The sequence below is a fragment of the Trichechus manatus genome, unplaced genomic scaffold (genome assembly GCF_000243295.1).
Source record: "Trichechus manatus latirostris isolate Lorelei unplaced genomic scaffold, TriManLat1.0 scaffold00087, whole genome shotgun sequence".
In the NCBI taxonomy this organism is placed as follows: Eukaryota; Metazoa; Chordata; class Mammalia; order Sirenia; family Trichechidae; genus Trichechus; species Trichechus manatus.
This window is the reverse complement of record NW_004444023.1, coordinates 8388259-8415623: the sequence shown is the minus strand read 5'-3', so window position 1 is coordinate 8415623 and position 27365 is coordinate 8388259. Positions and strand designations below refer to the sequence as shown.

The window sequence follows — 27365 nt, the reverse complement described above, 5'->3', positions numbered from 1 at the left end:
TAAAAAAAAAAAAAAAGATGATAAAGTGTAAATATGTGGAAGAACTTTCTGGAGCAGGACAAGACAGTGACCTCCTTCTGTTTGCTATTCAATAGATGATGAAGTTTTGGGACCCTGAACCCCAGCACCTATTGAAATGAAAATGTATCTAACCCATTGCAAAAACTGGCAAAGTCCACCTAAACCACTCTTTAAATTCAATTTTAAGCAGACTTTTGTATTTTGTTGATTTTTTTCATATAGAAAGTTGATTAAACATCTTATTACCCAGAAAAAAAAAAAAAAAAATATGTTGATTTTTCTGTGGTATAGTTTAAATTTCCTAAACGTAGCTTCTTAGATTTTGTTTACATTTTAATAAAGTTTTTTTTGGTGCAAATGCCTTATCAGTTCTTGCTGTCTAGATTCATCATATACATCTTTGTATATCAAACTAATATTTAAATATCTTGTATTTTACAAGAAACTTACCCAATTTCTTGCACTTTATATTTTTCTTCACCCCGTCCCCTTGTAATGCCTGAATTTTCCAAAAAATTAATAAAGGTTTGAAATTACATTCTTTGCTTAACATTTGACAAGTCAATATGTTCCTGTCTTTCTTTACAACTCAGTGTACTATAGCATTCATCGTTTCCTTATTGATTCACATCCTGGTGCTGTCCTGTTGTTGTTCTCTGGTTATTGCTGGCTGCTAAGGTTGCAGACCACCTCTCTGTACAATGAATTCATCTATGAGTTTCAGTGGAACTGCCAGGAAATGTTTCTACTCTTTACTACTACTACTAACACCACTGTTCTATATAAGCCATTCTGTGCTTTGGTTTATTTTTTACCCTTAAGGGAAAATCACTGTATTTATTATTTTAATATTATACATTTATATGAGCATAATATTTCAAATTCAGGTAATTCTCAACATATGTTGTCTTTCTCTTACTATATCTTCCCTCTGGAATTCTCCTTTAATCCTCTTAAGGGAGAATTCTTGACAATTCCACATCTATGATTTTGTGTTTTTACAGTTACTTATGTACTTGCTGGATTGTTCATGTTTTACTAGACTGTGTTGTGGATTAACTTTCATTATGATTTACAGATGATTGTTTTTCAATATCTGTTATGGAATATAACTGCCATGCACCAGATGTTAATGTTGAAAATGCCTGTTCTACATGGGTACAGATAGTTTTGTTATTCTTACAGTAGCATTTACTCAAATTCTTCCTTACTCATGATTTTTTATTTTGCAATTCTGAATTGCCACTTATCTTCTTCATTAGAAAACTGTATTTAGGATTACTTACCATTACACTGCATAGGTCTGTGCTTTAACATTTTAAACAATATTTATGCTTCAGTATGCTTTAATTTTTTTTTTTTTTTTTTTAATATGGGCCAGCTACATACCTTTGCCAACTAGTGTGTGCTTTAGGATTGTGGCCTTCTCTTAGGGCTTACATTTTTACATAGTGTAAGTGGTATGGTCATAGAGTATTTGAAACTTAGCTTCTGTGAAAATCATTTGAATTACATGTAATCATCCTTTCTTTATTGAGGAATGGTATTAATTTTGTGTTCCTAATCATTAGAAGTCCTTTGGGTAGAAGTTTCAAAACTGTTAATTATAAATATTCTTGTTAACGGAAAATTATGTTTTTCAGTGTAAAATATTTTCCAACTGATGTTAATAGGAAGCTTATGGTTCTTTATATCTTTTAGATGTCTTTTCTACGTCTGTAATCAAGGAATTATTACCAAAAGAGATCACTAATAAAAGAGAATTATTCCAGAGAGTGATGTTGGAAAGACATGAAAATCATGGTGCTGAGGATTTTGACTTCAGGCACGTCAAAGAAAATATACTTGAGTTTGAAAGTCAGTGGGGAGATGATGAAAGAAATGACAAAGCAGTGATTATAACCCATAACAGAACTCTCAATGCCTTTTACAGTGGTTCAAACCTCACTAAACATCAAAGAATCCATACTAGAAAGAAACTATATAAATGTAATGTATGTGGGAAGGTCTTCAGTCTAAATGAACATCTTGAAGCTCATTTGAGAATACATATTGGAGAGAAACCTGACAGGTGTAATGTTTGTAGCAAAGCCTTTAACTTTGGCTCAAACCTGACTAGACATCAGAAAATACATACTGGTGAAAAACCACATAAATGTAATACATGTGGCAAGACCTTTAGTCGACATTCAGGCCTTACAGCTCATCAGAGAATTCATACTGGAGAGAGACCTTACAGATGTATTGAATGTGGTAATGCTTTTATCCGAAGATCAAAACTAGTAGAACATCGGAAAGCTCATGCTGGAGAGAAACTTTACACATGTAATGTATGTGGAATATCCTTAACTAAAGGCTCAAGCTTAACCAGACATCAGAGAATCCATACTGGTGAGAAACCATATAAATGTAATGTATGTGGCAAGGTCTTTAGTCGAAATTCAGGCCTTATAACTCATGAGAGAATTCATACTGGAGAAAGGCCCTACAAATGTATTGAATGTGGTAAGGCGTTTATCCAGAGAACACACCTTGTGCAACATGAGAGAATTCATACTGGAGAGAAACCTTACCAATGTAATGAATGTGGGAAGGCTTTTACCCAAAGAGCAAACCTTACAGAACATCAGAGAATTCGTTTGGTGCAGAAATCTTACAAATGTAATGTGTGTGGCAAAGCCTTTAACTCTGCCTCACTCCTCACTACACATCAGAGAATTTGTACTGGTAAGCAACCATATAAATGTAATGTATGTGGCATAAACTTTAGTCAGAATTCAAATCTTACAATTCATTTGAGAATCCATATGGCAGAGAAACCTTACAAATGTATTAAGTAGCAAAAGCTTTTAACTGGGGCTCAGTCCTCACTAAAAAAAAAAAAAGTTGCCAAGTCGATTCTGACTCATAGCAACCCTATAGGACAGAGTAGAACTGCCCCAACACCAGAAAATTTATATGGGAGTGAAATCGTAAATGCAGTCTGTAATGCAAGGTCATTATTTAAAGTTTGCAGCTTGTAAATAGAGAATTCATTTTGGAAACTTGCAGATGTTTTATATCAGGTAAGCTTTTATCAAGCATTTACACGTTTGAGGTCCAGAGAGAATTCATATTGGAGACAAGCCTTATAAACAATTTGGTAAATCATTTTTCCAATCTCACAATTACTGTATTTTTTCATAAATGAAGGGCGTACACATATAATGAGCGGAAATGATGAAATTAAGTACAGTAATTCTGGAATAGCACACTCATGCATATACTGTGCATTTCTGATGACATTTCCAGAAGTGAATTTTGTCCTAATCACCAGTCCTGCCATATTACTGATAAATCATATTATTCTGTTCATTTTCTTTAATCTCCTGCTTATGCGTATAAAAATAGTCCAAAAATGTTACTTTTGATCATAATTGTATAATAATCCTATAAGGCATGATCAAGAACTTATGGATCATGTTTGGTAGTCCACTGGTAATAGGAGAATAAGCAATTGGAACTGTGTGTGTGTTTTTATAAATTTTAAGTTGATATTATATTGAATTAACTCGACAGCTGAATGTGAAAACATTATCAGATTGCTTTAGGTTGCGTTCCAAAACCTGTTGTCATCAAGTCGATGCAGACTCATAGCAACCCTGTAGGACTTAGTAGAAACGCCCCATAGGGTTCCCAAGGCTATAATCTTTACAGAAGCAGACTGCCACATCTTTCTCTCGCGGGGTGGCTTGTGGATTTGAACCACCGACCTTTCAGTTCACAGCTGAGGGCTTTAACCACTGCTCCACCAAGCCTCCTTTAGGTTATGTTAGGTCTGCTTATTTCATAGTTTAATTATATCTTCTCAGTATCAGTGTCTTTGATCAATGATAATAAATCACCTTAATCACATGTTTGGGAGCACTAACCTATATAAAAGGACTCTTGCGTCTTGTATACCTCACATTTGAATTTTCCAATCTCTGCTAGAATCAGTTTCTGATAACATATTGTGCGTATTTTTTCAGTTTATATGCCTAAATCTTAGTTTTCTGAGAAAAACAATGCCATCTCAGCTTTAGTAAATTTTCCAAAGTTGAGGGTAAGATCTCTTAACTGCCTTGTTTTATAGTTGTGATACAGGTCTTATTCTAAAATGAACTGATTAACCATAGGTACACAACCTTTCCTAAGTTTTCTGCATAGGCTAAATTAACACACACAAAACCAAACTCTTTTCCATCTAGTGAATTGTGACTCATAGCGACCCTATAGGACAGATTAGTATTTCCAAGGAACGGCTGGTAGGTTTGAACTGCTGACCTTTTGCTTAGCAACTGCGCTCTTAACTACTGCACCACCAGGGCTCCAAACTAACATGGGCCCATGTTTTGTTTCCTGAACTCTTTAAGATCATGCCAGGAATTAAATGCAAGTCTTACACCATTGACTTCAAACTGGAAGTTGTTGCGAGGGCAGAAGGAATGTGCAACAGGGCAGCAGAGGGAGAATTCAAGGTTGGAAAGTCATCCATTCCCAAATGCAAAAAAGAAAGAGGAGCTGGAGAAAAATGCATTTGCAAAAATGTGCACATCATGGGCCCAAAGCAAAATGGCCTTAGCTGGAGAGTGACTTGAAAGAGTGGATTCTTTCTCAAGAACAAGATCAAGCTGTCTCTACGGTTGCAGCTCAGATCAAAGCAAAAGTTCTGGCAAATGAAAGAGGAATCCCAGATTTCAGTGTGAGTTTCACCTGGATTTCTAAATTCATGAAAAGGAATGGCCTTTCTGTGAGAGTGAGAACCACTGTAGGCCAGTGGCTTCCAGATGACTGGGAGCAAAAGATGGTTGACTTCGGTGGATTTGTCACCAAATAAAATCTGTGAAGTAGGTATCTCTGCAATGGACATAATTAATATGGACAAGGTTCTGCTGTCTTTCCACATTTTGGCCACCATGACTGTAGCTGCTTCAAGTACAAAAACTGTAGCCATTACATATAATCACTGGGCACAAGGGGGCTTGCTTCACTGTAGTCCTTAGTTGCACTGTAAGTGTGGTGAAATTAAAGCCAGCAGTGATTTTTAAGAGAATTACCATGCCCCTCACAAAACTTCCCACCGGTGTGGCTGTTCATTGTAATAACAAGGGATAGATAGACTGTGACATTATGAGAGTATGGGTAGATAAATGTTGTAAGGCTAGGCAGGGTGGATTCTTTTTGAAGAAGTCTTTACTAATTTTTGATTCCATGGCCGCCCACAAAGAAAAAAATGTTCACAATTATATTAACTGGTGCCCACTATCAATCATATCTAGTGGCCTTACCTGCAAGCCCCAGCCATTAACCATCCATTCAAGACTTTCATCAGAAGAGAGTGGAATGGATGGATGCAATCTGGGGCTTACAAGTTCACACCATCAGGATAACTGCAGTAGGAACCATTTACAAGTCTGCAAGTGGGTGGCATCTGGGGGAAAATAACTCCAGAAACCATCTGCAACAGCTTCAGAAGGGCTGGGATTGTATACCAGCAGAATGAAGAACAACTGAATACCGATGACAAAGATAAAGATGCCAAAGGCAGCAACAATGATGGCATCAGTTCAGAAGTCACAGAAGAGCATCTGCTGGCAGCTCACGATACTTCAGTGGTGATAGTGATGAGGGATCTGACTTTGAAGGCTTCCAGGAGTTGGATGATGATGATAATGAATAAACTAAAATGGCCTATTTTAAGATGAAAACTCAGTTTTTCCTGGAGACTTATTTGTTGAATTCAGAGACTGATTATTCTAAATTGTGTTTCAGTTTATGAAAGCAGTAAAATATTAAAAACATCTTGTTTTTCAGTTTTAGGCCTAGGATCATTTCTTACTTAGGAATTTGTGGTTCTTTGTGCATTCATACTCTTTGGTTTCAACATGGCATCCCACTGGTCCATTCACAAGAATGATGACAGTGTTTTATCAGGAAATTACAAAAGTTAAATTTTATATCACTTTTGACCTACTGGTAAATACTTTTGGTTGAATTTCAAGTGGTATAAAATCAATATCTACCTTAAGTGAAGTTTCCATGTGATCAGAAATAGAAATTGAAGTCAGCACCATGGTAAAAAAAAAAAAAAAAAAAAAAAATTGGCATAGTCCACTTACAAAAATAATGCATGGGCAGGATTGCACAGTTGGCAAATAAAAAAATGTATAATATGTGTGTTATTTGCATAAAGATATGATATACATCATAATTTATACTAGGGAGAACTAAGTCTCTAAATATAAATCAGCCTCAGATGTTATATTCCAGATTATAATTAAAGGTCAAAATCTCTTCAAACTCAGGAGGTGTGTGTCAATGGAACAATGATGTGGAAAGATCCATTTATCTTAATTCAATAAAATATTTTCAGTTATTTGAGGTTTCTTGACAAGGCTACATTACTATTCATGACTTTCTACCTAAGGTTTCAAATCTTGCCATTGTGGCTTCATTACTAACCTTTTGCATGTCACCATGATGGTCTCTGATAAGTGATGAATGAGATTACAGGTCTCCTTCATTAGGTGTGTGCAGTGCAGTGAATAACTTAGATATGTCTGACCTCCATCTTATAGGAATCCACCTTGGGCTCACACTGATAGTGATGGAGGTCAGACTCCGCTAAACTATTTTTTACAGTAGGGATCATTCATATCCATGTACCCTAAAAGAACAAGGACCTCGATTTTTAACATACATTGTTGTTAGTTGCCATCAAGTCAATTCTGACACATGGTGACCCCATGTATGCAGAGTAGAACTGGTTATAGAGTTTTGAAGGCTGTGACCTTTAGAAAGCAGACAGCCAGTCCTGTCTTCCAAGGTGCCGCTGGGTGGTTTCAAACTGCCAACCTTTCGGTTAATAGTGGAATGCTTAACTGCCACCAAGGACTCTGTAGCATACATTACGATGATAATTTGAATGAGAGTATGGGGAGGGGTGAAGAATCGATGTAAAACAATGACTAAATCATCACAATAAGTGTGTTCAGAGCCACCTTCAACAGACTGTTGTTATGAGTAATAGGAAAGGATTATTCTACCAAAAGACCATGAAATAAAGCAGGCCAGGACATTGAGGGTCAGACATTTTCATGGGAGCAGATAAGTTAATAAAGACAGTTCATGTAGAAATACTGGAAGGCTATTGATGGTTACCTCATGTGGATTGCAATAGCTGTTGTATATCGAAGTTGAATGAAAAATTAGTCTTGGAAACTGAAGTGAAAGCAGTTATTGGGGGAGAGTTTAATCAAAAGAACCAAAATGTATGTGTTGACTTCACATTTAACCACTAGCACTGCATTTTGCTACTGTTTTATTCATAATGTATCATAGGTGTTAAGGTTTCTGGGTAGTGCAAACAGTTTACCCTTGATTACTAACCAAAAGATTGGTGGTTGTCTTAGTTATCTAGTGCTACTATTCTACCAACAGTCTCTCCAAGACAATCTAGGCTTTTATTATTAGGCATCTTAAAACTATTCTGGTCTCCACCCATTACTCAATTCATAACCACTTCTACATAGTAGGTAGAGCAGCACCCTTACTTCTAGGTACCAAAGTTTATCTTAGTTATCTAGTGCTGCTATAACAGAAATACCACAAGTAGGTGGTTTTCACAAACAGAAATGTATATTATCACAGTGTAGGAGGCTAGAAGTCCGAAATCAGGATGCCAGCATTAGGGAAAGCTTTCTCTTGGCTTTGGGGAAAGGTTGTTGCCGTGTCAGCTTGGTTCCTTGGAGATCACTATGTGGCTTGGCATTTATCTTCCTCTATCTCCACTTGCTCACTTGCTTGCTTAATCTCTTTTATATCTCAAAAGATTGACTCAAGATACACCCTACATTAATCCTGTCTCATGGTTTCTGCCACTCCTACTGCTGCTTTAAGCGGGCCAAATGCGGGCCTTGCCTGGTGTGCAAGGAAAGCCAGTGACCAAGACACCGGCCTTTGGGAAATTGAAAGCAACATGTGTTGCGCGCTGGCAAGCAAAGAGCCAGGAGAAATTTTCTCAGATCAGGCTTCCTCCTCAAGGGGTGTGCTACACATTTCTGGGGCGGCAGAATAAGGACATTATACATATTCTTTAAATTTATGGGGAATCATGCATAATAACAGTGAGGCGGGGGAAGATCTCTGGGTCAGATGCTGGTGTCGGATGTTTTCCCTCAGTTTTGTACTGCAGCACTTTGGTTCCTTCCAGGCTTTTAATGGCACTTTTCTGGAGAAGTCATCTGGAGGACACACGTTGTCTGTCCTGTGCATGCATTGCAGTCCACAGCTGGTCTTCACAGGTTTTAGCCAGTAGTTTCTAACCTAGGCAGGGATTTTCCAGGAAGATCAGAAGCTGAAAAAATATATTTCAGAGTTTCTCGCTTGTCACCCTTACACCGCCGCCATTTCCCTACTGCTCAGCTCTTCTGATTTGTCATTGTTTCTCTGCCACTAGGCCCCGTTCTGGGCCTGATGCTGTCTTCAGTGTTACAGCTCTCTCTTCTGGGTCTATGAGGTTCTCAGCACAGGAACCCCAGGTCCAAAGGACTAGCTTGTTCCAGACTCTTCTTGATGATAATGGGGTCCCCCTCAACCTTTGTGGGGTTGGCCACTTATAAGCAAACTCCTTGTCAATTTCAAGGTGTGGCCCTCCCAGCAGGCCCCCTTGAAAATCACAAGTCAGACAATCCTTTTGGGTGGATTTTCACACCACTATTTAAATAGCAAATAGACCAGTCCCAGCTAGGTGGGTAACATAGAACAATCACAGGGCAGACTGTTACCCAAACAATCATTTGTGACAGAATTACAAACCCAGGACCAGAAAGGCCATATATAAGAAAAACCCATTTCACTGCACCATCCCACGTCTTGATTCCCTGTTCCCAGCCACTTCTGTGGTCATTCCTCTCTCTGACCCTTACTTACCACTAAGAGTTTGATCAGACTTTACCCCCGGCTACCTTAGACCAGGTCAAAACATCCCTGGCCACCCAGGGCCAGGGTATCATGGACCAGGCATAGACTTAGGAGTCTGCACAACTCCGTGCAATTCAGCCCAGCTCGTCTCCCCTTCTATCCCCCAGTACTAGGTTGCAAGGTAGAAGGACTCTGTCATTCTATAAGTTATCAGATACGATAAGCAACAGTAAACTTTACAAATAAATATAAATTTGAGAACAACAGTAAAATGAACATAACGCTGTCAGGTTAATCAAGAAAAGTAGAACCACTGGAAATTTATGAAAACCTGCTTCATATTTAGAAGAAATATTAAATCACAAAGGAGAATATGTAACTTCATGCCTACATTTGTGTATTTAGGATAAACTGCTTATTTTCTAGGAAAAAAAATTGTGACATATATTGAGAAAAAAAATAACACTCAATAACTCAATTTTACTTTGAAATTATAAGGTAGTAAAAATATATCCCAGATACTGCAAGAAAGTGATTTATTTTAAGGGCAAATTACGTAAACATTTCCAGCAACAAGTAGCTACCAAACTCTGTAATCTCTATGACTATTTGTTAAAGAATTAAGACAATCTCCAGCATTCTGTCTAGTTTATATAATAAGATTTAAAAAATAAAACAGGAAAAATGAAATTTAGAATAAATTCATATTTATATCAAACACATATAAAGAGCAATATAAGCTAAACATTAGCAATTTTAATACACTGGTATGGTATAGTCTTCCAGAAAAGACACAAAATTGCACAGCAGAGTTTATTCTGCCAGTGTGAGAATAGTTCAGTTAGGTGGCTGTGGGGTGAAGAATTTAACTTTGCTCAAAGCAATTTGGTTTTCGTCGTTGGCTCCTGAGAGAGAACTCTAAACTCTTGGAATTTCCTGAGTAACTGTGGTACATTTCTCATCTATAAACTTCCGTATTTTGTAGATTGTGGTAATCCTGTGACAAAGGTGGGGGCTGGCCAGGCCAGAAAGACCACCTTGTGATATCAGCCAACCTGATGTCCAGTGGAGGACATGATTCTCTCAATCATGCCTACAAAATGAGATCCCAATAAAGGCTCTGGATACAGAAGCACCATTGGCTTCCTGGTCGATGAAACACATTGATGCACGTGGGAGAGTAGCACATCTCTTTTTAGGATATTAAAGTTCCAGGTTGGAAACCCTCCCAGACCTTGACCTATGTGTCTCTTCATTTGTATCCTTTTTGCAGGAATAAAACTGTAATCATACGTATAGCTGTAAAACTTCTTGAACACCAACTGAAAGGACAACCCTAACCACAAGAATCAGCACAAACCTGGTTTCCATGACGTGGAGATCAAATATGTCCCCTTTCTCCAACTTCTCCACCATTTCTGACATCAGCTGTTCTCACCACGGCACTCTTTCTCTATTGGGTTTGATAATTTATTGAAACCATAACAGAGAACTCGTGGGAACAACATAACTGCAATAACAATTTTAATAACAGGAAGATATAAACAAAGGATATACACAGAAAGATATGCAAGGGGTGAGGTTCAGGATTGGTCCCAGGATGGGGCCTCAATGTCCGAAAGGAGACCCACTTACTTCACAAAGGGGACCCGCTTAGCCTTCTGGAAAACCGAGATTCATTCTCACTCATCAGTAGAGTATCAAAGAGGAAAATCAGTGACTTCACTTGGTGGGCTCAGCTATTCGTCAGTCCTCTCTGCCTCAGCTATGGTGATGTGTTTACATTCTGCTGCCACTGTTTAGGCCTGCTCATTATCTCCATTTCTGATGCTGTCACAGCTTCTGTCTCTGTCACAGGTTTACTTGGTTTTCGAGGGTCATGGCCAACAGGTCAGAAATGAGGGGAGCTGAGAACCCCGTGACATGAAAGCTGGTATCCTGAGAAGGTGGAGTTGTTCTTAGGTGCTGTCGAATCAGTTCTGATTCATAGGGACACTGTGTACAACAGAAGGAAACACTGCCCGATCTCGCACCATTCTCATAATCATTGTTACGCTTGAGCCCACTGCTGCAGCCACTGTATCAATCCATCCCATTAAAGGTTTTCCTCTCTTTCGCTGACCCTCTACCAAGCATGATGTCCTCTTCCAGAGATTGGTCCCTCCTGATGACGTGTCCAAGAAGAAGTCTTGCCATCCTTGCTTCAAAGGAGCATTCTGGTTTTACTTCCTCCAAGACAGATTTGTCCATTCTGGCAGTCCGTGGTATACTCAGTATTCTTTGCCAACACTATAATTCAAAGGCATCAATTCTTTTTCTGTCTTCCTTATTCATTGTCCAGCTTTTGCACGCATATGAGGTGATTGAAACATCATGGCTTGGATCAGGCACACCTTAGTCCTTAAAGTGGCATCTTTGCTTTTAACACTTTAAAGAGGTCTTTCGCAGCAGGTTTGCCCAATGCAATGCGTCCTTGGATTTCTTGACTGCTGCTTCCATGGGCGTTGATTGTGGATGCAAGTAAAATGAAATCTTTGACAACTTCAATCTTTTCTCCGTTTATCATGTTGCTTATTGGTCCCGTTGTGAGGATTTTTGTTTTCTTCATGTTGAGGTATAATCCATACTGAAGGCTATGGTCTTTGATCTTCATCAGTAAAGTGCTTCAAGTCCTCTTCACTTTCAGCAAGCAAGGTTGTGTCATCTGCATATCGCAGGTTGTTAATGAGTCTCCCTCCAATCCTGATGCTGCATTTTTCTTCATAAAGTCCAACTTGTCGGATTATTTGCTCAGCATACAGATTGACTAAGTATAGTGAAAGGATACAACCCTGACACACACCCTTCTTGGCTTTAAACTATGCAGTATCCCCTTGTTCTGTTATAACGACTGCCTTTGGTCCATGTACAGGTTACTCATGGGCACAATTACGTGTTCTGGAATTTCCATTTTTTGCAATGCTATCCATGATTTGTTACGATCCACACAGTCAAATGCCTGTGCATAGTCAATAAAACACAGGTAAACATCTTTCTGGTATTCTGTGTCTTCAGCCAGGATCCATCTCACTTCAGCAATGATACCCTTCATTCCACATCCTTTTCTGAATCTGGCTTGAATTTCTGGCAGTTCCCTGTCTGTGTACTGCTGCAATTGCTTTTAAATGATCTTCAGCAAAATTTTACTTGTGTGTGACATTAATGATATTGTTAGAAAAATTCCACATTTTTTGGATCACTTTCTTTGGAATAGGCAAAAATATGGATCTCTTCCAGTGAGTTGGCCAGGGAGCCATCCTCCAAATTTCTTGGCATAGACGAGAGAGCACTTCCTGTGCTGCATCCATTTGTTGAAACATCTCAATTGGTATTCTGTCAGTTCCTGGAGCCTTGTTTTTTACCATTGCCTTCAGTGCAGCTTACACTTCTTCCTTCGGTACCATTGGTTCTTAATCATATGCTGCCTCCTGAAATGGTTGAACGTTGTCCAGTTCTTTTTGGTACAGTGACTCTGTGTATTCCTTCCATCTTCTTTTGATGCTTCCTGCGTTGTTTAATATTTTCCCTGTAGAATCCTTCAGTATTGCAACTCGAGGCTTGAATTTTTTCTTCAGATGTTTCAGCTTGAGAAACGCCGAGTGTGTTCTTCCCTTTTAGTCTTCTAACTCCAGGTGTTTGCACATGTCATTATAATACTTTACTTTGTCTTCTTGAGCCACCCTTTGAAATCTGTTCGGCTGTTTTACTTCATCATTTCTTCCATTCGTTTTAGCTACGCTACATTCAAGAGCAAGTTTCAGAGTCTCTTCTAACATCCATTTTGGTCTTTTCTTTCTTTTCTGTCTTTTTAACGACCTCTTGCTTTCTTCATGTATGGTGTACTTGATGTCATTCCACAGTTTGTCTGGTCTTTGGTCATTAGTGCTCAATGTGTCAAATGTGTTATTGAGATGGTCTCTAACTTCAGGTGGGATATATTCAAGGTTGTACTGTGGCTCTCGTGGATCTGTTCTAATTTTCTTCAATTTCAACTTGAACTTGCATAGGACCAATCGATGGTCTGTTTCATAGTCAGCCCCTAGCCTTGTTCTGACTGATGATATTGAGCTCTTGTATCGTCTCTTTCCACAGATGTAGTCAATTTGATTCCTGTGTATTCCATCCAGCGAGGTCCACATGTATAGTTGCTGTTTATGTTGCTAAAAGAAGGTATTTGCAATGAAGAAGTCATTGGTCTTGTAAATTCTATCATGCGATCTCCAGCATCATTTCTATCACCAAGGCCATATTTTCCAATTACCGATCCTTCGTTGTTTCCAACTTTTGCTTTCCAACTACCAGTAATTATCAATGCATCTTGACTGAACGTTTGATCAATGTCAGACTGCCGAAGTTAGTAAAAATCTTCAATTTCTTCATCTTTGGCCTCAGTGGTTGGTACGTCAGTTTGAATAATAGTCGTATTAACTGGTATTCCTTGTAGGTGTATCGATACTATCCTATCACTGCAGAGTTGTACGTCAGGATAGATCTCGAAATGTTCTTTTTGATGATGAGTGCCCTAACACCATTCCTCTTCAATTTGTCATTCCTGGCATAGTAGACCATGATTGTCTGATTCAAAATTGACAATACCAGTCCATTTCAGTGCATTTATACCTAGGATATCGATTCTTTATGTGTTCCATTTCATTTTTAACAGTTTCCAATTTTCCTAGATTCATACTTCGTACATTCCATGTTCTGATTATTAATGGATGTTTGCAGCTGTTTCTTCTCATTTTGAGTCGTGCCACATCAGCAAATGAAGGTCCTGAAAGCTTAACTCCATCTGCATCATTAAGGTTGACTCTACTTTGAGGAGGCAGCTCTTCCCCAGTCGTATTTTGAGTGCCTTCCAATCCGAGGGGCTCATCTTCCGAAATTATATCAGACAATGTTCTGCTGCTATTCCTAAGGTTTTCACTTGCTAATTTTTCAGAAGTATACTGCCAGGTCCTTCTCCTTAGTCTGTCTTAGTCTGGAAGCTGAAGCTCAGCTGAAACCTGTCTACCATACGTGAGCCTGTTGGTATTTGAAATACCAGTGGCATAGCTTTCAGCATCACAGCAACATGTAAGCCACCCTGTAGGACAAACTGACAGATGCGTGGGAGATTGGAAACTTGATAATCTACTTTTACTTTCTTTAAGGTTTGTATAAAGAAGAATGGGCCTCCATATCAAATTATTTTAGAAATATTGTAAAATTAATTATTCTTTAGGTGAAAAAGAATACAAATGCATTTTACAGGCTTTGTTATTCAGATCTGACAGAATATTTCAAAATATAAATCAAACAAAATAGATACAAATTTTAAGTTAAAAATATGCTTTCTAGTTACTCTCAAAATAAATGTCAAGTAAATTTGAAATTATACAAATGAAAGATTTAAGCAAAATATGATGTCACCCAAAATTAGCTCAATGGTGTTCGAGTTCATTATTCAGCTCCTTTCAAATAAAATGGAGAAGTACAATGTAATTTATATCTATTTTTAAAAGTTATTGGTTAAAAAAAAAGTTACTGTGATTTTTAAGCAAAAGTTGGTGACCTAAATACCACATGCCTTAGCCCTCCAGGCTACACACCCCATGAATTGAAACATCTCAGCAACTGAAGGTAGGGTTGAGTTTCTGCCTACAGGGTGCATGAAGAAGAGAAATGAAAATAATCAGTGGGCGGTCAGAATGGAACTGCACATTCGTACAGGCACAGTTTTGCATTTCACATTTTAGTCTGCATCCCCTATACAGATAACTGTGTTAAGAGCTGTGGCTGCAAACGAAAAAAAGGTCAGCAGTCCCAAGCCACCAGCCGTTCCTTGGAAGTCCTATGGGGCATTCTACTTTGTCCTGTAGGGTGACTATGAGTTGGATCGACTCGACGGCAACAAGTACACGGACAACTCCAGCCGTTCTTAATTAAATTGCTTAAATTAAATTCCAATTTCTGAAGACGTTCCTGATCCAACCACTTCCGCATATCGACCCCACCGAGGTCTCAGGGCCCTGACTCCCGACTCAAAACCGCCTCACCCGCTCCAAAAAATACTTCCGACTTAAACCGTTTTTAAGTTATTATGAGGAAAACATTGTAGTTTCCAATGTGAATTGTAAGTCCCACACAACTCTTACCTTTCTTTAGTACCTTAAATTGTCTGAAACACTAACTTAAAATAGGCAGAAAACAATCCTTCTCCACGCCACACTAAAGACATTCAGGGGGTTCCAAACCTCGGAAAAGGAGATATCTAGGAATCTAAGCAAGAAGCCCTGGTGGCACCGTGGTTGAGCGCTCGGCTATTAACCGAAAGGTCAGCGGTTCCCTCCAAGGAAGAAAGATGTTGCAGTCTGCTTCTATAAAGATTACAGCCTTGGAAACCCTATGGGGGCAGTTCTACTCTGTCCTGTAAGATCACACTTTGAGTCCAGACAACTTGATGACAACAGTTTAGGAGGAGGGAAGCACCGCCCCGCCTGCCCACTGCTCTTGGTCCCTTCCAAGCTGGCCAGTCTACTTGCCCGCTCCCTTACAACGTGGCCCCGCCCCACGCTGTTGCGTCTCTAACCGCCAGGCGCCTGCGCAGTTTACCGCAGACGCAGAAGCAGGTTGTGTGGAGGGAATGTCACGGTGAGGTGAGCTTCAGACTTTCTGGTTTAAATCTGCGCGTCGCGGTCCCGGTCCTCCACACGCGTGCCCGGGGGTCTCTCCGGACGCTGAAGTCCCCCCACCCGTCCTTCCCACCCCCAGAGATCACGGCGCGACCGTAAGACGTTCCGACCCCTGGTCGCTCCGCCGCCCGCCGGGGATTCGCGTCAGTTTCGGGGTAAAATCGCGCTGAGGCGGGTCCTCGCCCCTGCCTTTCTGCCCTCGGGCCGTGCATACGCCGCCTGCCGCGTCGTTTTCCAGCTTAAAACCCTTCCCTGACCCCCGCCCGCCTGCTCCGGGTCAAGTCCTCACCGGGAGCCTCTGGCGACATCCCGCCCCTCCCTCTCAGTGTCGCCCCTGGAGGGCAGCGCGTGCCTTCCGTCCTCTCCTGGTCCTGGAACTCTGAGACCCCACCCCTCTCCGGAGACCCGGACCTCGCGTCTTCTTACATGTAAAGCCCACTTAGCTGCTGCCCTCCTATCAGCAGCTTACTGCCGGCACAAGCGGCTCTGCTGCTGGGCTTCTCGCCACCGACTCTGCGACTGGACCCTTTTGTCCCTTTCTGTTGCTGGGCCCCTCTATACCTCTGCCCTGCTTTCTCTCTCCTTCTCCCCGCCAGTCCACCATGCTGTCACCACTGTTAACAGCTCTCTTGACCCGTATTACAGCTCCTTTGGAGGTTCTCTGCTCTTCTCTCTCTCCTTACCTCTAAAAACCTCTGTGGGTTTTGCTGCTTATGTAAGCAAGTTCCTTATCAATTCAAAGCATGGCTTTCCCATCACCCATCAGAATCACAAACTGACCAATCCCGCAAATCACTCAGTCCTACTCCGTGGTTTTACGCACCTCTATTTGCATTTAGAGCCCTGGTGGCGCAGTGGTTAAGAACTACAGCTGCTAACCAAAAGGTCGGCAGTTTGAATCCACCAGCCGCTCCTTGGAAACCCTGTGGGGCAATTCTCCTCTGTACTATAGGGTCGCTGTGAGTCGGAATCAACTAGATGTAATGGGTTTTTTTTTTTTTTTTGCATAGGAAATCGACCGATCCCTGCAAGATGCATAAAATAGGGCAAACTGTTGTCCAACCAGTCATTTTTGGCAGACTTATAAAGCCCAAGGCCATATATAAATAGAAAACTATTGCACTGCACATGGTTTCCAAAATTCATTTGGGGTATGGGCAAAAAATAGTGGAAGACATGGACCCTTCCTGATCTCTTAATCCCAGGACCTCTCTGACCTCATATCCTTCTTGCCTCCTTGTTCACTTACTCTGCTGGAGCCATCAGGCCTCTTTCCCTCTTCCTGGAGCCAGAATCCCTAACTCCTCAGGGCTTTGACATGGCTAGTTTCTCTGCCTGGAACTCTGTGGTCCCTCACATGTGACATATACCCTTCCTCCCTCAGCTTTTTGTTCTGATATCACATTCTCAGGGTAATCTTCTCTGGCCACTATTTAACATTCCAGCCACACCTTCACCCCCACCCCTGGCCCATAATGCCTGCTCTGCATTTTTCTCTCTGCTCCTGCCCCTTGCAATGACTGAATCCAGGTGACAGCACAGCCCCAGGGGATAGCAGAGTCATAGGTGGAAGATGTGCTTGGCCTAGCTCCTCTGAGCAGGCTCAGCCCTGGCTGCACACTGTACTGCTGAGGCATTTTGCAAATACATCGCTAGTTCACTTTCCTGTCCCCCAGAGAGTCTCTCTAAATAGTCTAGGTGTGACCTAGCCTCAAGAATGATTAACAGCGCCCCAGGCCATTATATTCTGGATCCAGCTTTGAGCACTAAGGCTCTGGGTCCTCCATTTCTGTGTCTGAGACCAGTCCCTGTTCCAGGGGAAGTGAGGGGTGTGGGAGGGGATCTGTTCTGCTTGGCGTTGGTGTCTGGGCCAGGTCTGTGATATGAAGAGGAGGTCAGTCCAGCCCAAATCCCCCTGCTGCAGCAGAGTGTGGGCTTCACCAGGAGAGAGGGCGATAAACTCATCTGTTGGTCTCCATGTAGGAGGTTATTGTCCGAGTCCCTCCTGGGACAGTGGACAGCAGGGACCGTCTTTTCCCATGGTGAGGTCCTCCCTGTGTGTGTGGTTGTGGTATGGGAAGGGAGTGTGTTCATTCTAAGCATTTAACAGCACATTGTTGACACTCAGGATTGACTTGTCAAGACTGATCTTACCTGAGAATGAAGCCCGGAGGAAGAGGAAAAAAAGAGGCATCCAGAATGGCTCTTTCCCAGGTAACAGTCATATTCTCAGTTGGTAGCTCTGTCTTCTTCCTGAAATGCTGTCCTGACAATTTGCTCATCCCCTCTGACTCGCTCACACTCACTGAGGGCCTTCCCTCAGTCCCCTCTTACTTCCACACAGATTCCATCTCACCGTGTCCCAGTGACATGGACTTGTGAAGAGGCTCCATTTGGGGAACATCATGGGAAGGGCTTCACACCAGACCTATGTGGGAGATGGGGAGTGGGCCCCGTGGGGGAAGTGATGGTGGGCAGTAGAAAGGGGTTATGGCATCCACATGTCCTGTCAGCTTTCTGGCCCAGCATTAAAGCAAATGCACATTTACGTGCTGTATTAATCTGCAGGAACAGCTGAAAGTTCTGGAAAAGAAGATTTATAATAGGAAACTACTCTGCCTTATTTTATAATACATTTGAAGCTAAGCCAGTGAATCTGTGTTACTGATTCCAAAATATTAATGATTTAAAATGGAATGGAAAGTTCTGTAACAGAAATCAGGGGTAGAGGATGCTTTATTCCATAATCAGTTTTAAAATACGGAATCAACCTACATGTCTAACAGTAGGAAGCTCTTTAAATCATTCACAATACGTTTGCTGGAAAATCAAATCCCAGTTCTTACTTCTCTGATATCAAGTGTGTTGATCAATGCAAATGAAGCTTTAATCTATTCTGTTCCCCTCTGTTTCACTTCTTTTCTGACACCAGCTGCATATGTAGCACTTATTCTTGTGACCCTAACCACCAAGACGAGGCCAGATCTCACAAGTTAAGGACACAGTCCTCCAGACTGCCAGGTCTGCCCTAAACTTTAGATGCCAGGCAGAAACCTGAGAGCCTCTGTGGGCTCCCTCACTTCTGATCTGCTGGCTACAAGTCTGAGGATTCTCTTTACACCGTCAGGATATCAGTCGTATCTCAGGGGGTTCCAGCTCCCCTCACTTCTGACCTACTGGCTCCTACTATTCCCTTGGGTTCGATAATTTGCTAGAACGACTCACAGAACTCACAGAAAATGCTATACTTACGATTACTGCTTTATTATGAAGGATACAAGTCAGGATCAGAATAAAGAAGAACAAAAGAGCAAGGTCTGGGAGGGTCTCTATTCTTATTTCAGTTACTGTAAATATTTGTGTGTGTATGAGCACTAGCTTATATGCACGAGACTATGGTTTTTGTAAAACACACATAATTTTATAAGTAATTTGTATTTTTTTAACACTTGAAAATGTGTTGTAAATATTTTCTGTGGCCTTTGTAAAATACAATGTTAACAAGTTAATAGTACAAAGAATAGTAACTCATTATTTGCTTGCATGTCTGTACGTGCATATTTAACGACCTTTTACCCAATTCTGTGTTACTGGCTTTGAACTTCTTTCAGATTTTCTGTTTGGAATCTCTCTGTCACTATCCTTTTAATGCTGTATAAGTTACTTCACTGTTGAGTTGTTTAGATTCATTTCTAAAACCCATTCACCTGGATTCTGGCTCTGACACTGATTAGCTGTTTGACCTGAGGAGAGGTTTTTAGAGTGTCTGTGACAGAGTTGTCTCCCCTGGGAAGTGAGAACACATCTATTTCTCATGGGTGTTATGTTGTTGTATATAAGTTAATTCATGTCAAGCCTTTAGGATAATACTTAGCAAATGGTAAGTGTCCAAAAATTTTTAGCTTTTGCTATTATCTTCATCACCACAGTTTTTCTATTCTGAATTTCTTTAATGCCACAGTGAGCTTTGTCGTCACTAAAAACACCACTCCTGCTGTAGCTCAGCTGAGAAGCTGAATGTTATTTGGTATGCACAACATAAAATCTAGCACTTCTACATAGACCACCTTGTGGGAGTTCTTTTCATTTGTATATATATTTTATTATCCACAAAAATGAAATCCCCAGAGCTTTAATGGATTTCATATCCTCTAATGGAAAATATAATAAAACACAATTAGGGGCACATAAGTTGCTCAACATTATCTTATCCTGGCCTGTCAAAACTCTCAAATCAATTGAATTGATATGCATACTTTTCTTATTTTATTTTGTGTGAAAATAAGAGCTCTTCCTTGTCCACTTGTTGAGATGTGTTTCTCATTTCAGGGACTGTTGACATTCAAGGATGTGGCCATAGAATTCTCTCAGGAGGAGTGGGAATGCCTGGATCCTGCTCAGAAGGCTTTGTACAGGGACGTGATGTTGGAGAACTACAGGAACCTGATCTCCCTGGGTGAGCATAACTTCCTTGCAGAAGTAGGGATCTGCCCTGTGTATCTTTGCATTTTTCCTTGTGAGTTTCTTGTAAACCCTTCCTCTGCTTGATGGAGTTTGTAATCTGTGTTATTAAGGCAGAGATGGAGGTTGGTTCAGAAATCAAAAGCTTCTGAATGATCTTCGTATGATCTGCTTGGTTCACACTATGTCATTGCTGGTTGTAGACCTTAAGTAACCACACAAGCTTACGGCCAACTTTTAATATATCTGATTCTCTGGCTTTACTTCTGTGCTTTTGTTTGAGTAGTTGTTGCAGGAGAGCTTCATTATCTGCTTATTTAATACATTCCCTAAGCATTAAGAAGGAGGCAACAGTGGATGAGTTTCTGAAATAGTTTTCTAGAGACACCTGTTATGTTCTAAGCTTAACAAATGGCTTGGTTAGTATTCTGCAAAAGCTACCTTAACATCATTTTCCTTTTGTTGTATAAGCAGGAATCTCTCCTTCTGAGATGAATATTATCTCCATTTTGAAGAAAGGGACAGAGCTCTAGACGAAAATAGGAAAAAACTCAGGTAGTGGGGAATGTATCAAGATGTTAACAAGTGGTTAGATGTGTAAGAGGTCAGATGGTTAGAGAAGAAAACCCATTAAAGATTGTTTGGCACAACTCTTCCCAAATGGGAAAACACAAGTTAATTTCTTGTGAGCTCTCAAGTTTTTCTTCCCTACTCTTCCCACTCCCTCAGTTATCACTCTCTTCAGACGTGTAAAGTTCATCCTCCAGTGGTGTTCCAACTGAAGCGAAGACAAAGACGCAGTCTTTATTATGACCCACAGCAGACTGTTAGGTGGTCCCTGTGAGGTCTTTGGTGCCATGGCTTTGAGAGGGATGAGGAGGGCTATTTCAAAGGGGTCCTCTCGCCCCCTTGGTTTCTCCTTCTGTACTTGATTTCATCTCATTCTCAGTTCTCAGTTCTTGCGGGTCAGAGCTGAGGCCTCCATTATCCTGAACCACCTGTCCAGGTTCTCTTATCATTCCACATACTTGGGAGACCTTCTCAGGAGATGGCAAAACATTGCCAGCCCTTCCATTGCAGATGAACCCTAGGATATTGCACAAGACTTTCTCAAGACCTGTCTTGTCTGTTCAGACCCTCAATCATTTCTTCTCTTTTGGTTTTCTGTGCTATTTAAGGAATGTATGTGATAAGAGAGTAGGTCAGATATTCTGAGATTTTTACTCAGCGGTACTGTAAAGGCAGTAGACAGATACTCTTTTAAAATCCTAGTCCTACGTGGCAGCCATATCTCTTTGTCTTTCAGATTCTAAGTCTGTGCTCTATGGGCAGAGCACACAGCCCCTTCTCAAGGACCCCACCTTACTTTTACTCTCATGTCTTGTACTTTTCTCTTTCTTCCAGCTCTCTACATAGACTAGGAATTTTTAATAACCTTGGCTCTTCTTGATATTGTACTCTTCTCACTTTGTATGATTTTTCCTCTGAAACTTGCTTTTGAAGTACACATTCCTAGATTCTGAAATTTCACCCTGCTTTTCTGCTGTGATACCTTATTCTTTAGGTGATAGACAGTTTGAGGTGAACTTCCCCAAAGAGGGGGCTTACTGGGTACAATCAGTATGTAACAATATTATCCTGCTAAATACAGAAGTACCTCCTGAAGTCAGTGAGTAGAAGTGTCAGCATATCCCAGAAAGCTGGAATAGAAAGTATCACAAGAGCCAGACTGATAAGTGCTCCCAGGTGTCTCTGGTTTTTGCAGAGTGTCGCAGTGTCTCTCAAGGGCAGTGTGGCAGCATTGATGAAATAGTAATACTAATAATGATCATCTCCTTTGAGACTCCAATCACAGTTAGATGAGTTTATCTTAGGGGTAGCATTGTCCATGTTCACAACCTCCTAGCTATGAGGCTTTTGACCAACTATTGTTCATGCCGATTTGTTCATCCCATGTGTGTGCCTTTATTCATTTTCCTTCAACAAATACCCTTTGGATGCATAATACTGAGGGAACTTATGCAGTTAAATGATGCCTCCATTTTTTTAACTCTCCTGTAATTTATTTTCTTTTACCCCCTTAAGCAACTCTTACATTCGTCTTGCACAATTTCATGTTTTATGAATAAACTTGTTTTTTATTTAATCATCGGTTACCTATTTTTCATGATACTGTTAGTGTTCTGTGTGTTATACCTGCAGTTTGTGGGGCTGTGGGATTGAAGAGTAAGTTTTTGTTTGTTTGTTTGTTTAATCTATTTTGCAAGAAGATTTCCTAGGTGAAAGTGGAGTGTTATGAGTCACCATCCATTTCCCCAAAACCTATGAAACCTCCAGAATTTTGTTTAAACATAGTCTTACTTACTCCTTTTACTTTTTTCCACCAGACTTAGTACCTTCTCTCAAAGTTCACTTTTTCCACTTAAGTTAATTGAATTTTTACATTAGGAATTTTGATTATCCTCAGAATATACTTTTTACATTAAATTACTGTCTTAATCTGAGAGATACCATAGAATTGACATGCCATAACTTGTTATATAAAATACTTTGCTTTTTCTATTGTGTATTGTAAATTCTCAAAACATAGCTTGTTGACTTTTGTTTACATTTTAATGAGTTATATTTTTTGCTACAAATGCTTTATTAATTATTCTTGCCGTCTATATCATGGTCAGCTTGGTATGTCAGACTGATAATTAAAACAAGAAACTTACCAATTTTTTGCACTTTGTGTACTTCACCGTTGTTGCTTATGACACCTCGATTTTCAAAAAAACTGCTGAAGATCTGGAAATTACATTCTTCAGTTAAGATTTGAAGACTGATTTGTTCCCCATCTTCCTTTAAAGCTAAATTTAGTATACCAAAAAAAAAAAAAAAAACCACATTGCCATCAAGTCGATTCCAAATCATAGCGACCCTAAAGGACAGAGCAGAACTGCCCCATAGGGTTTCCAAAGAGTGCCTGGTGGATTCAAACTGCTGACCTTTTAGTTAGCAACCATAGCTCTTAACCACTATGCCACTAGGGTTTCCAAATTTAGTATTTAGTATATATATATATATATATTCCAAATTTAGTATTCTTTGTTGATTCAGAGCTCAGTGCTATCCTGATATTTTCTGACCATTTTTGGCTGCTTATGTTGCTGACCACCTCTCAGTACAGCGAACTCCTCCATGGGTCTCTGTGGAACACCCAAAAAATGTTTCTATACTTAACTGCTATTACTAACACTCAGTTTTCATTCTTTTAATGTTATTCATTTAGCTGAATATAATATTTAAAAATCAGTTATTCACGACATATTTTCTCTTTCTTATTCTGTTTCCTCCCTCTGGATTAGAAGTTCTTTCTTTTAACGGAGAATTCTTTATGATTCCACGCACTGTGATTTTGTATTTTTGTGTTTATTTATTAAGTACCTGCTGATTTATTATGGTTTACTAGATTGTTTTATGTATCGGTGTCATTGTGACTTTCAGATCTTGGTTTTTCAGTATCTGTTATGGAATATGGAGCCCTGGTGATGTAGCGGTTAAGAGTTTGGCTGCTGACCAAAGGCTGGCAGTTCAAATCCACCAGCTGCTCCTTGGAAACCCTATAGGGCAGTTCTGCTCTGTCCTGTAAGTCACTATGAGTTGGAGTCGATTAGACGGCAATGGCTTTTTTTGTTTGTTTGTTTTTAATTATTATTATGGAAGATAGTTGCCATGTACCAGTTATTATTACAAAATGCCTATTCTGCATAGGTACAGATAGTTTTATAAACACATCTTCAGAAGAATATTTTGTTATTCTGACAAAGATGTTTTCTTAAATTTTTCCTGATTTTGTTTGTGCTTTTTCTTGGTTTGCAATTCTGATTTTCAGTATCATATTTTATTTGCAATATCTTTTTCTGGTTTGCAATATCTTATTCATTAGATAACTTTATTCTGGATTATTTACTATTAAGTTATGTAAGTCTCTTCTTTAGCATTTGTTTGTGTACAATAATTCTGCATCAGCATGCATTAATATAATATTTGTTTTCAAATATGAGGCAGCCACATACCTATGCCACCTGGTGTGTGCTTTAAGATGGTGGTAAAAAAAAAATACACCTTCTCTTAGGGCTTACATGTATTTCCATAGCATGAGTGGTATGGTCATAGGGCATTTGAAACTCAACTTCCCTGAAAATGATTTGCAATACATGTAATCATCCTTTCTTTCATTTTTTTTTCCTGTCTTCTAATAATACTTTACTGTGTTTTTGTTGAAAGTTTACGCAGTAAATTATGTTCCTGTTTGAAAATTTCTATACAAATTTTTCAGTGATATTCATTACATTCTACACAGTATGTCAGCTTTCTCTTTAATTGTGTTCTGGTTCTTCCATTGTAATCATCTTTTCTTTATTGAGGAATTGTATTAACTTTGTGTTCCTAAACATTTGAAGGCCATAGTGGGAAAATTTCATAACTCTTCATTTTAAATATTTCTATTTTTCTGATGTAAAATTATGTTTTTCAATATGAAGTATTTTCCAACTTGTTGATAGGGAGCCTGTGATTCTTTATATCTTTTAGATGTCTCTTCTACATGTGTAATCAAGGAATTGTCACCAAAAGAGATCATTAATAAAGGAGAATTATTCCAGAGAATGATGTTGGAAAGACATGAAAGTCATGGCACCGAGGATTTTGACTTCAGGCAAGTCAGGGAAAATATGCATGAGTTTGAGAGTCAGTGTGGAGATGATGAAAGGAATAACAAAGGAGTAATTACAACCCATAAAAAAATTCTCACTGATAGAAGAGATCAACATGTAAGAAGAGATGTAGGAAACAAGTACATGATATGTATTGAAAAAAACATTGAATTAAGCTTTCATTCAAATCTGACTGAAATGCCGAAATTTCAGTCTGGAAGGGAAATGTATGAATGCAATCAAGTAGAGAACTCTATCAATGGTTCTTCAATTACACCACTTCAAAATATTCCTCTTAGTGTGAAAACCAACATTTGTAATGCATATGGGGATGTTTTCATGCATACTTCATTGCATGCACAACACCAGAAAATACACATTAGAGAAGAACCTTACAAATGTAATGACTGTGGGAAGGCCTTTAGCCAAAGGGCAATCTTTACAAATCATCAGAGAATTCATTCTGTGCAGATGCCTTATGAATGTAATGAGAGTGTCAGAGCTTTTTACTGTGGCTCAAACTTTACTAAACATCAAAGAACCCATACTGGAAAGAAACCATATAAATGTAATGTGTGTGGCAAAGTCTTTAGTCAAAAAGGACACCTTGCAGTTCATCTGAGAATTCATACAGGAGAGAAACCTTACAAATGTAATGTATGTTGCAAAGCCTTTTACTGTGGCTCAAACTTAACTAGACATCAGAGAATCCATACTGGTGAGAAACCATATAAATGTAATGTTTGTGGCAAGGACCTTAGTCGACCTTCAGGCCTTACAAATCATCAGAGAATTCATACTGGAGAGAGACCTTACAAGTGTATAGAATGTGGTAAGGCATTTATCCGAAGAACAAAACTTGTGGAACATTGGAGAATTCATTCTGGAGAGAAACCTTACAAATGTAATGAATGTGGGAAAGCTTTTACCCAAAGAGCAAACCTTATAGAACATCAGAGAATACATTTGATGCAGAGACCTTACAAATGTAATGAGTGTGGCAAAGCCTTTAACTCTGCTTCACACCTCACTAGACATCAGAGAATCCATACTAGAAAGAAACCATATAAATGTTACATATGTGGCATGGACTTTAGTCAAAATTCAAATCTTATAATTCATACAAGAATCCATATGGGAAAGAAACCTTACGAATGTAATGAATATGACAAGGCTTTTAGCAATCAATCAGTCCTCCGGGGTAATGAGAGAAGTCATGCTAGAGAGAAAAATTACAAAGGTAAAGAGCGTGGAAAAGCCTTTAACTGTGGCCCAAATCTTACTACACATCAGAGAATCTGTTCTGGAGAGAAACCATATAAATGTAATATATGTGGCAAGGTCTTTACTCAAGGTAAAAGACTTGCAACTCATTATAAAATTCATATTGGGGAGAAACCTTAACAGCATTATAAATGTGGTAAGGCTTTTACCTAAAGATCAGATTTGCCGAACATCAGACACTTCATGGTAGAGACAAACCTTACGAATGTAATAAGTGGCAAAACCTTTAAATGGGGCTCAGTCCTCACTAAACAACAGAAAATTTATAAGGGAGTGAAATCAAATCAATCTATAAGGCAAGTTGTTACTTAAAATTCACAGCTTGCAAATCATCTGAGAATTCATTCTGGAGATAAAACTTATAAATATATTTGGTATGCTTTTATCAAATGTTCACGTTTGAGGTCTGAAGAGAATTCATACTGGAGAGAAATAAGTGTAAACAATGTGGTAAATCATTTTTCTTATTTCACAGTTTATTGCACATCAGTTCGTACTAGGGATAAATAAATCTCTATAAAGATAAATCAGCCTCAGTTACATTCTACAGTGTAATTAAAGGTTGAATTCTCTTCAAACTCATGAGATGTGTGTCCAAAGGAGCAATGATATATGGAAAGATCCATCTTAATAAAATATTTTTCTTCAGTTATTTGAGGTTTCTTAAAAAGGCTACATTACTATTCATAACTTTCTCCCTAAGGTTTTAAATCTTGCCATTATGCCTTCATTACTGGCCTTTTACATGTTACCATGATAGTCTCCGGGGAGTGATGAAGGAGATGAAAGGTCTTCTTCATTAAGTGGGGATCATTCATCTCCATGTTCCTTAAAAGAACAGGAAGCCTGAATTTTAACATGCATTGTCGTTGTTAGTTGCAGTCAAGTCAATTCTGACTCATGGTGACCCCATGTATACAGAGTAGAACTGCTCCACAGGGTTTTGAAGGCTGTGGCCTTTCAGAAGAAAACCATCAGACCTGTCTTCCAAGGTGGCGCTGGGTGGTTTGAAACCACCAACCTATCGGCTAGTAGTGGAATGCTTAACTATTTGTGCCACTCAGGGACTCCCTTTAACATACATTGTGATGATAATTTGAATAAGAGTATGGAGAGGGGTGAAGAATCAATATAAAACAATTTAAATCATCATGATAAATGTGTTCAGAGCCACCTTTAACAGAGTGCCCTTGTGAGTTACAGGAAAGGATTATTCTACCAAGAGACCATGAAATAGAGCAGG

General features: G+C 39.5%; 2 protein-coding genes across 3 annotated transcripts in view; both read left to right on the top strand.

Moving 5' to 3' along the window:
- The window catches only part of LOC111821477 (zinc finger protein OZF-like), a 7323-nt gene extending 2444 nt beyond the window's left edge, over positions 1-4879 (top strand). Inside the window, 3 exon segments of the mRNA XM_023736220.1 lie at positions 1723-2856; positions 2859-2906; positions 4692-4879. Of these exon segments, the coding sequence (XP_023591988.1) occupies positions 1800-2856; positions 2859-2906; positions 4692-4879 (1293 nt within the window). The 5' untranslated portion in view covers positions 1723-1799.
- Positions 4880-15572: 10693 nt separating this feature from the next.
- Positions 15573-26996, top strand: LOC111821503 (zinc finger protein 160-like). 2 transcript variants are annotated; one of them, XM_023736447.1, is made up of 4 exons: positions 15573-15641; positions 17806-17891; positions 20007-20133; positions 24717-26996. In XM_023736447.1, exons 2-4 carry the CDS (start codon positions 17838-17840, stop codon positions 26240-26242), a joined length of 1707 nt encoding a protein of 568 aa, XP_023592215.1. In that variant the 5' UTR covers positions 15573-15641; positions 17806-17837; the 3' UTR covers positions 26243-26996. The 2 variants fall into 2 exon arrangements, with proteins under 2 accessions (XP_023592215.1, XP_023592214.1); XM_023736446.1 differs by lacking the exons at positions 15573-15641; positions 17806-17891 and having other exon boundaries at positions 19639-20133.
- The last annotated feature ends 369 nt before the right edge of the window (positions 26997-27365 follow it).

What these genes read in the sequence shown, in the direction of transcription:
- LOC111821503 (XM_023736446.1), top strand. Translation starts at nt 19,926, where the DNA reads ATGCATACTTTTCTTATTTTATTTTGTGTGAAAATAAGAGCTCTTCCT. An exon ending in CAGGAACCTGATCTCCCTGG is followed by an intron (nt 20,134 to 24,716) that starts GTGAGCATAACT and finishes TATATCTTTTAG; the next exon opens with ATGTCTCTTCTACATGTGTA.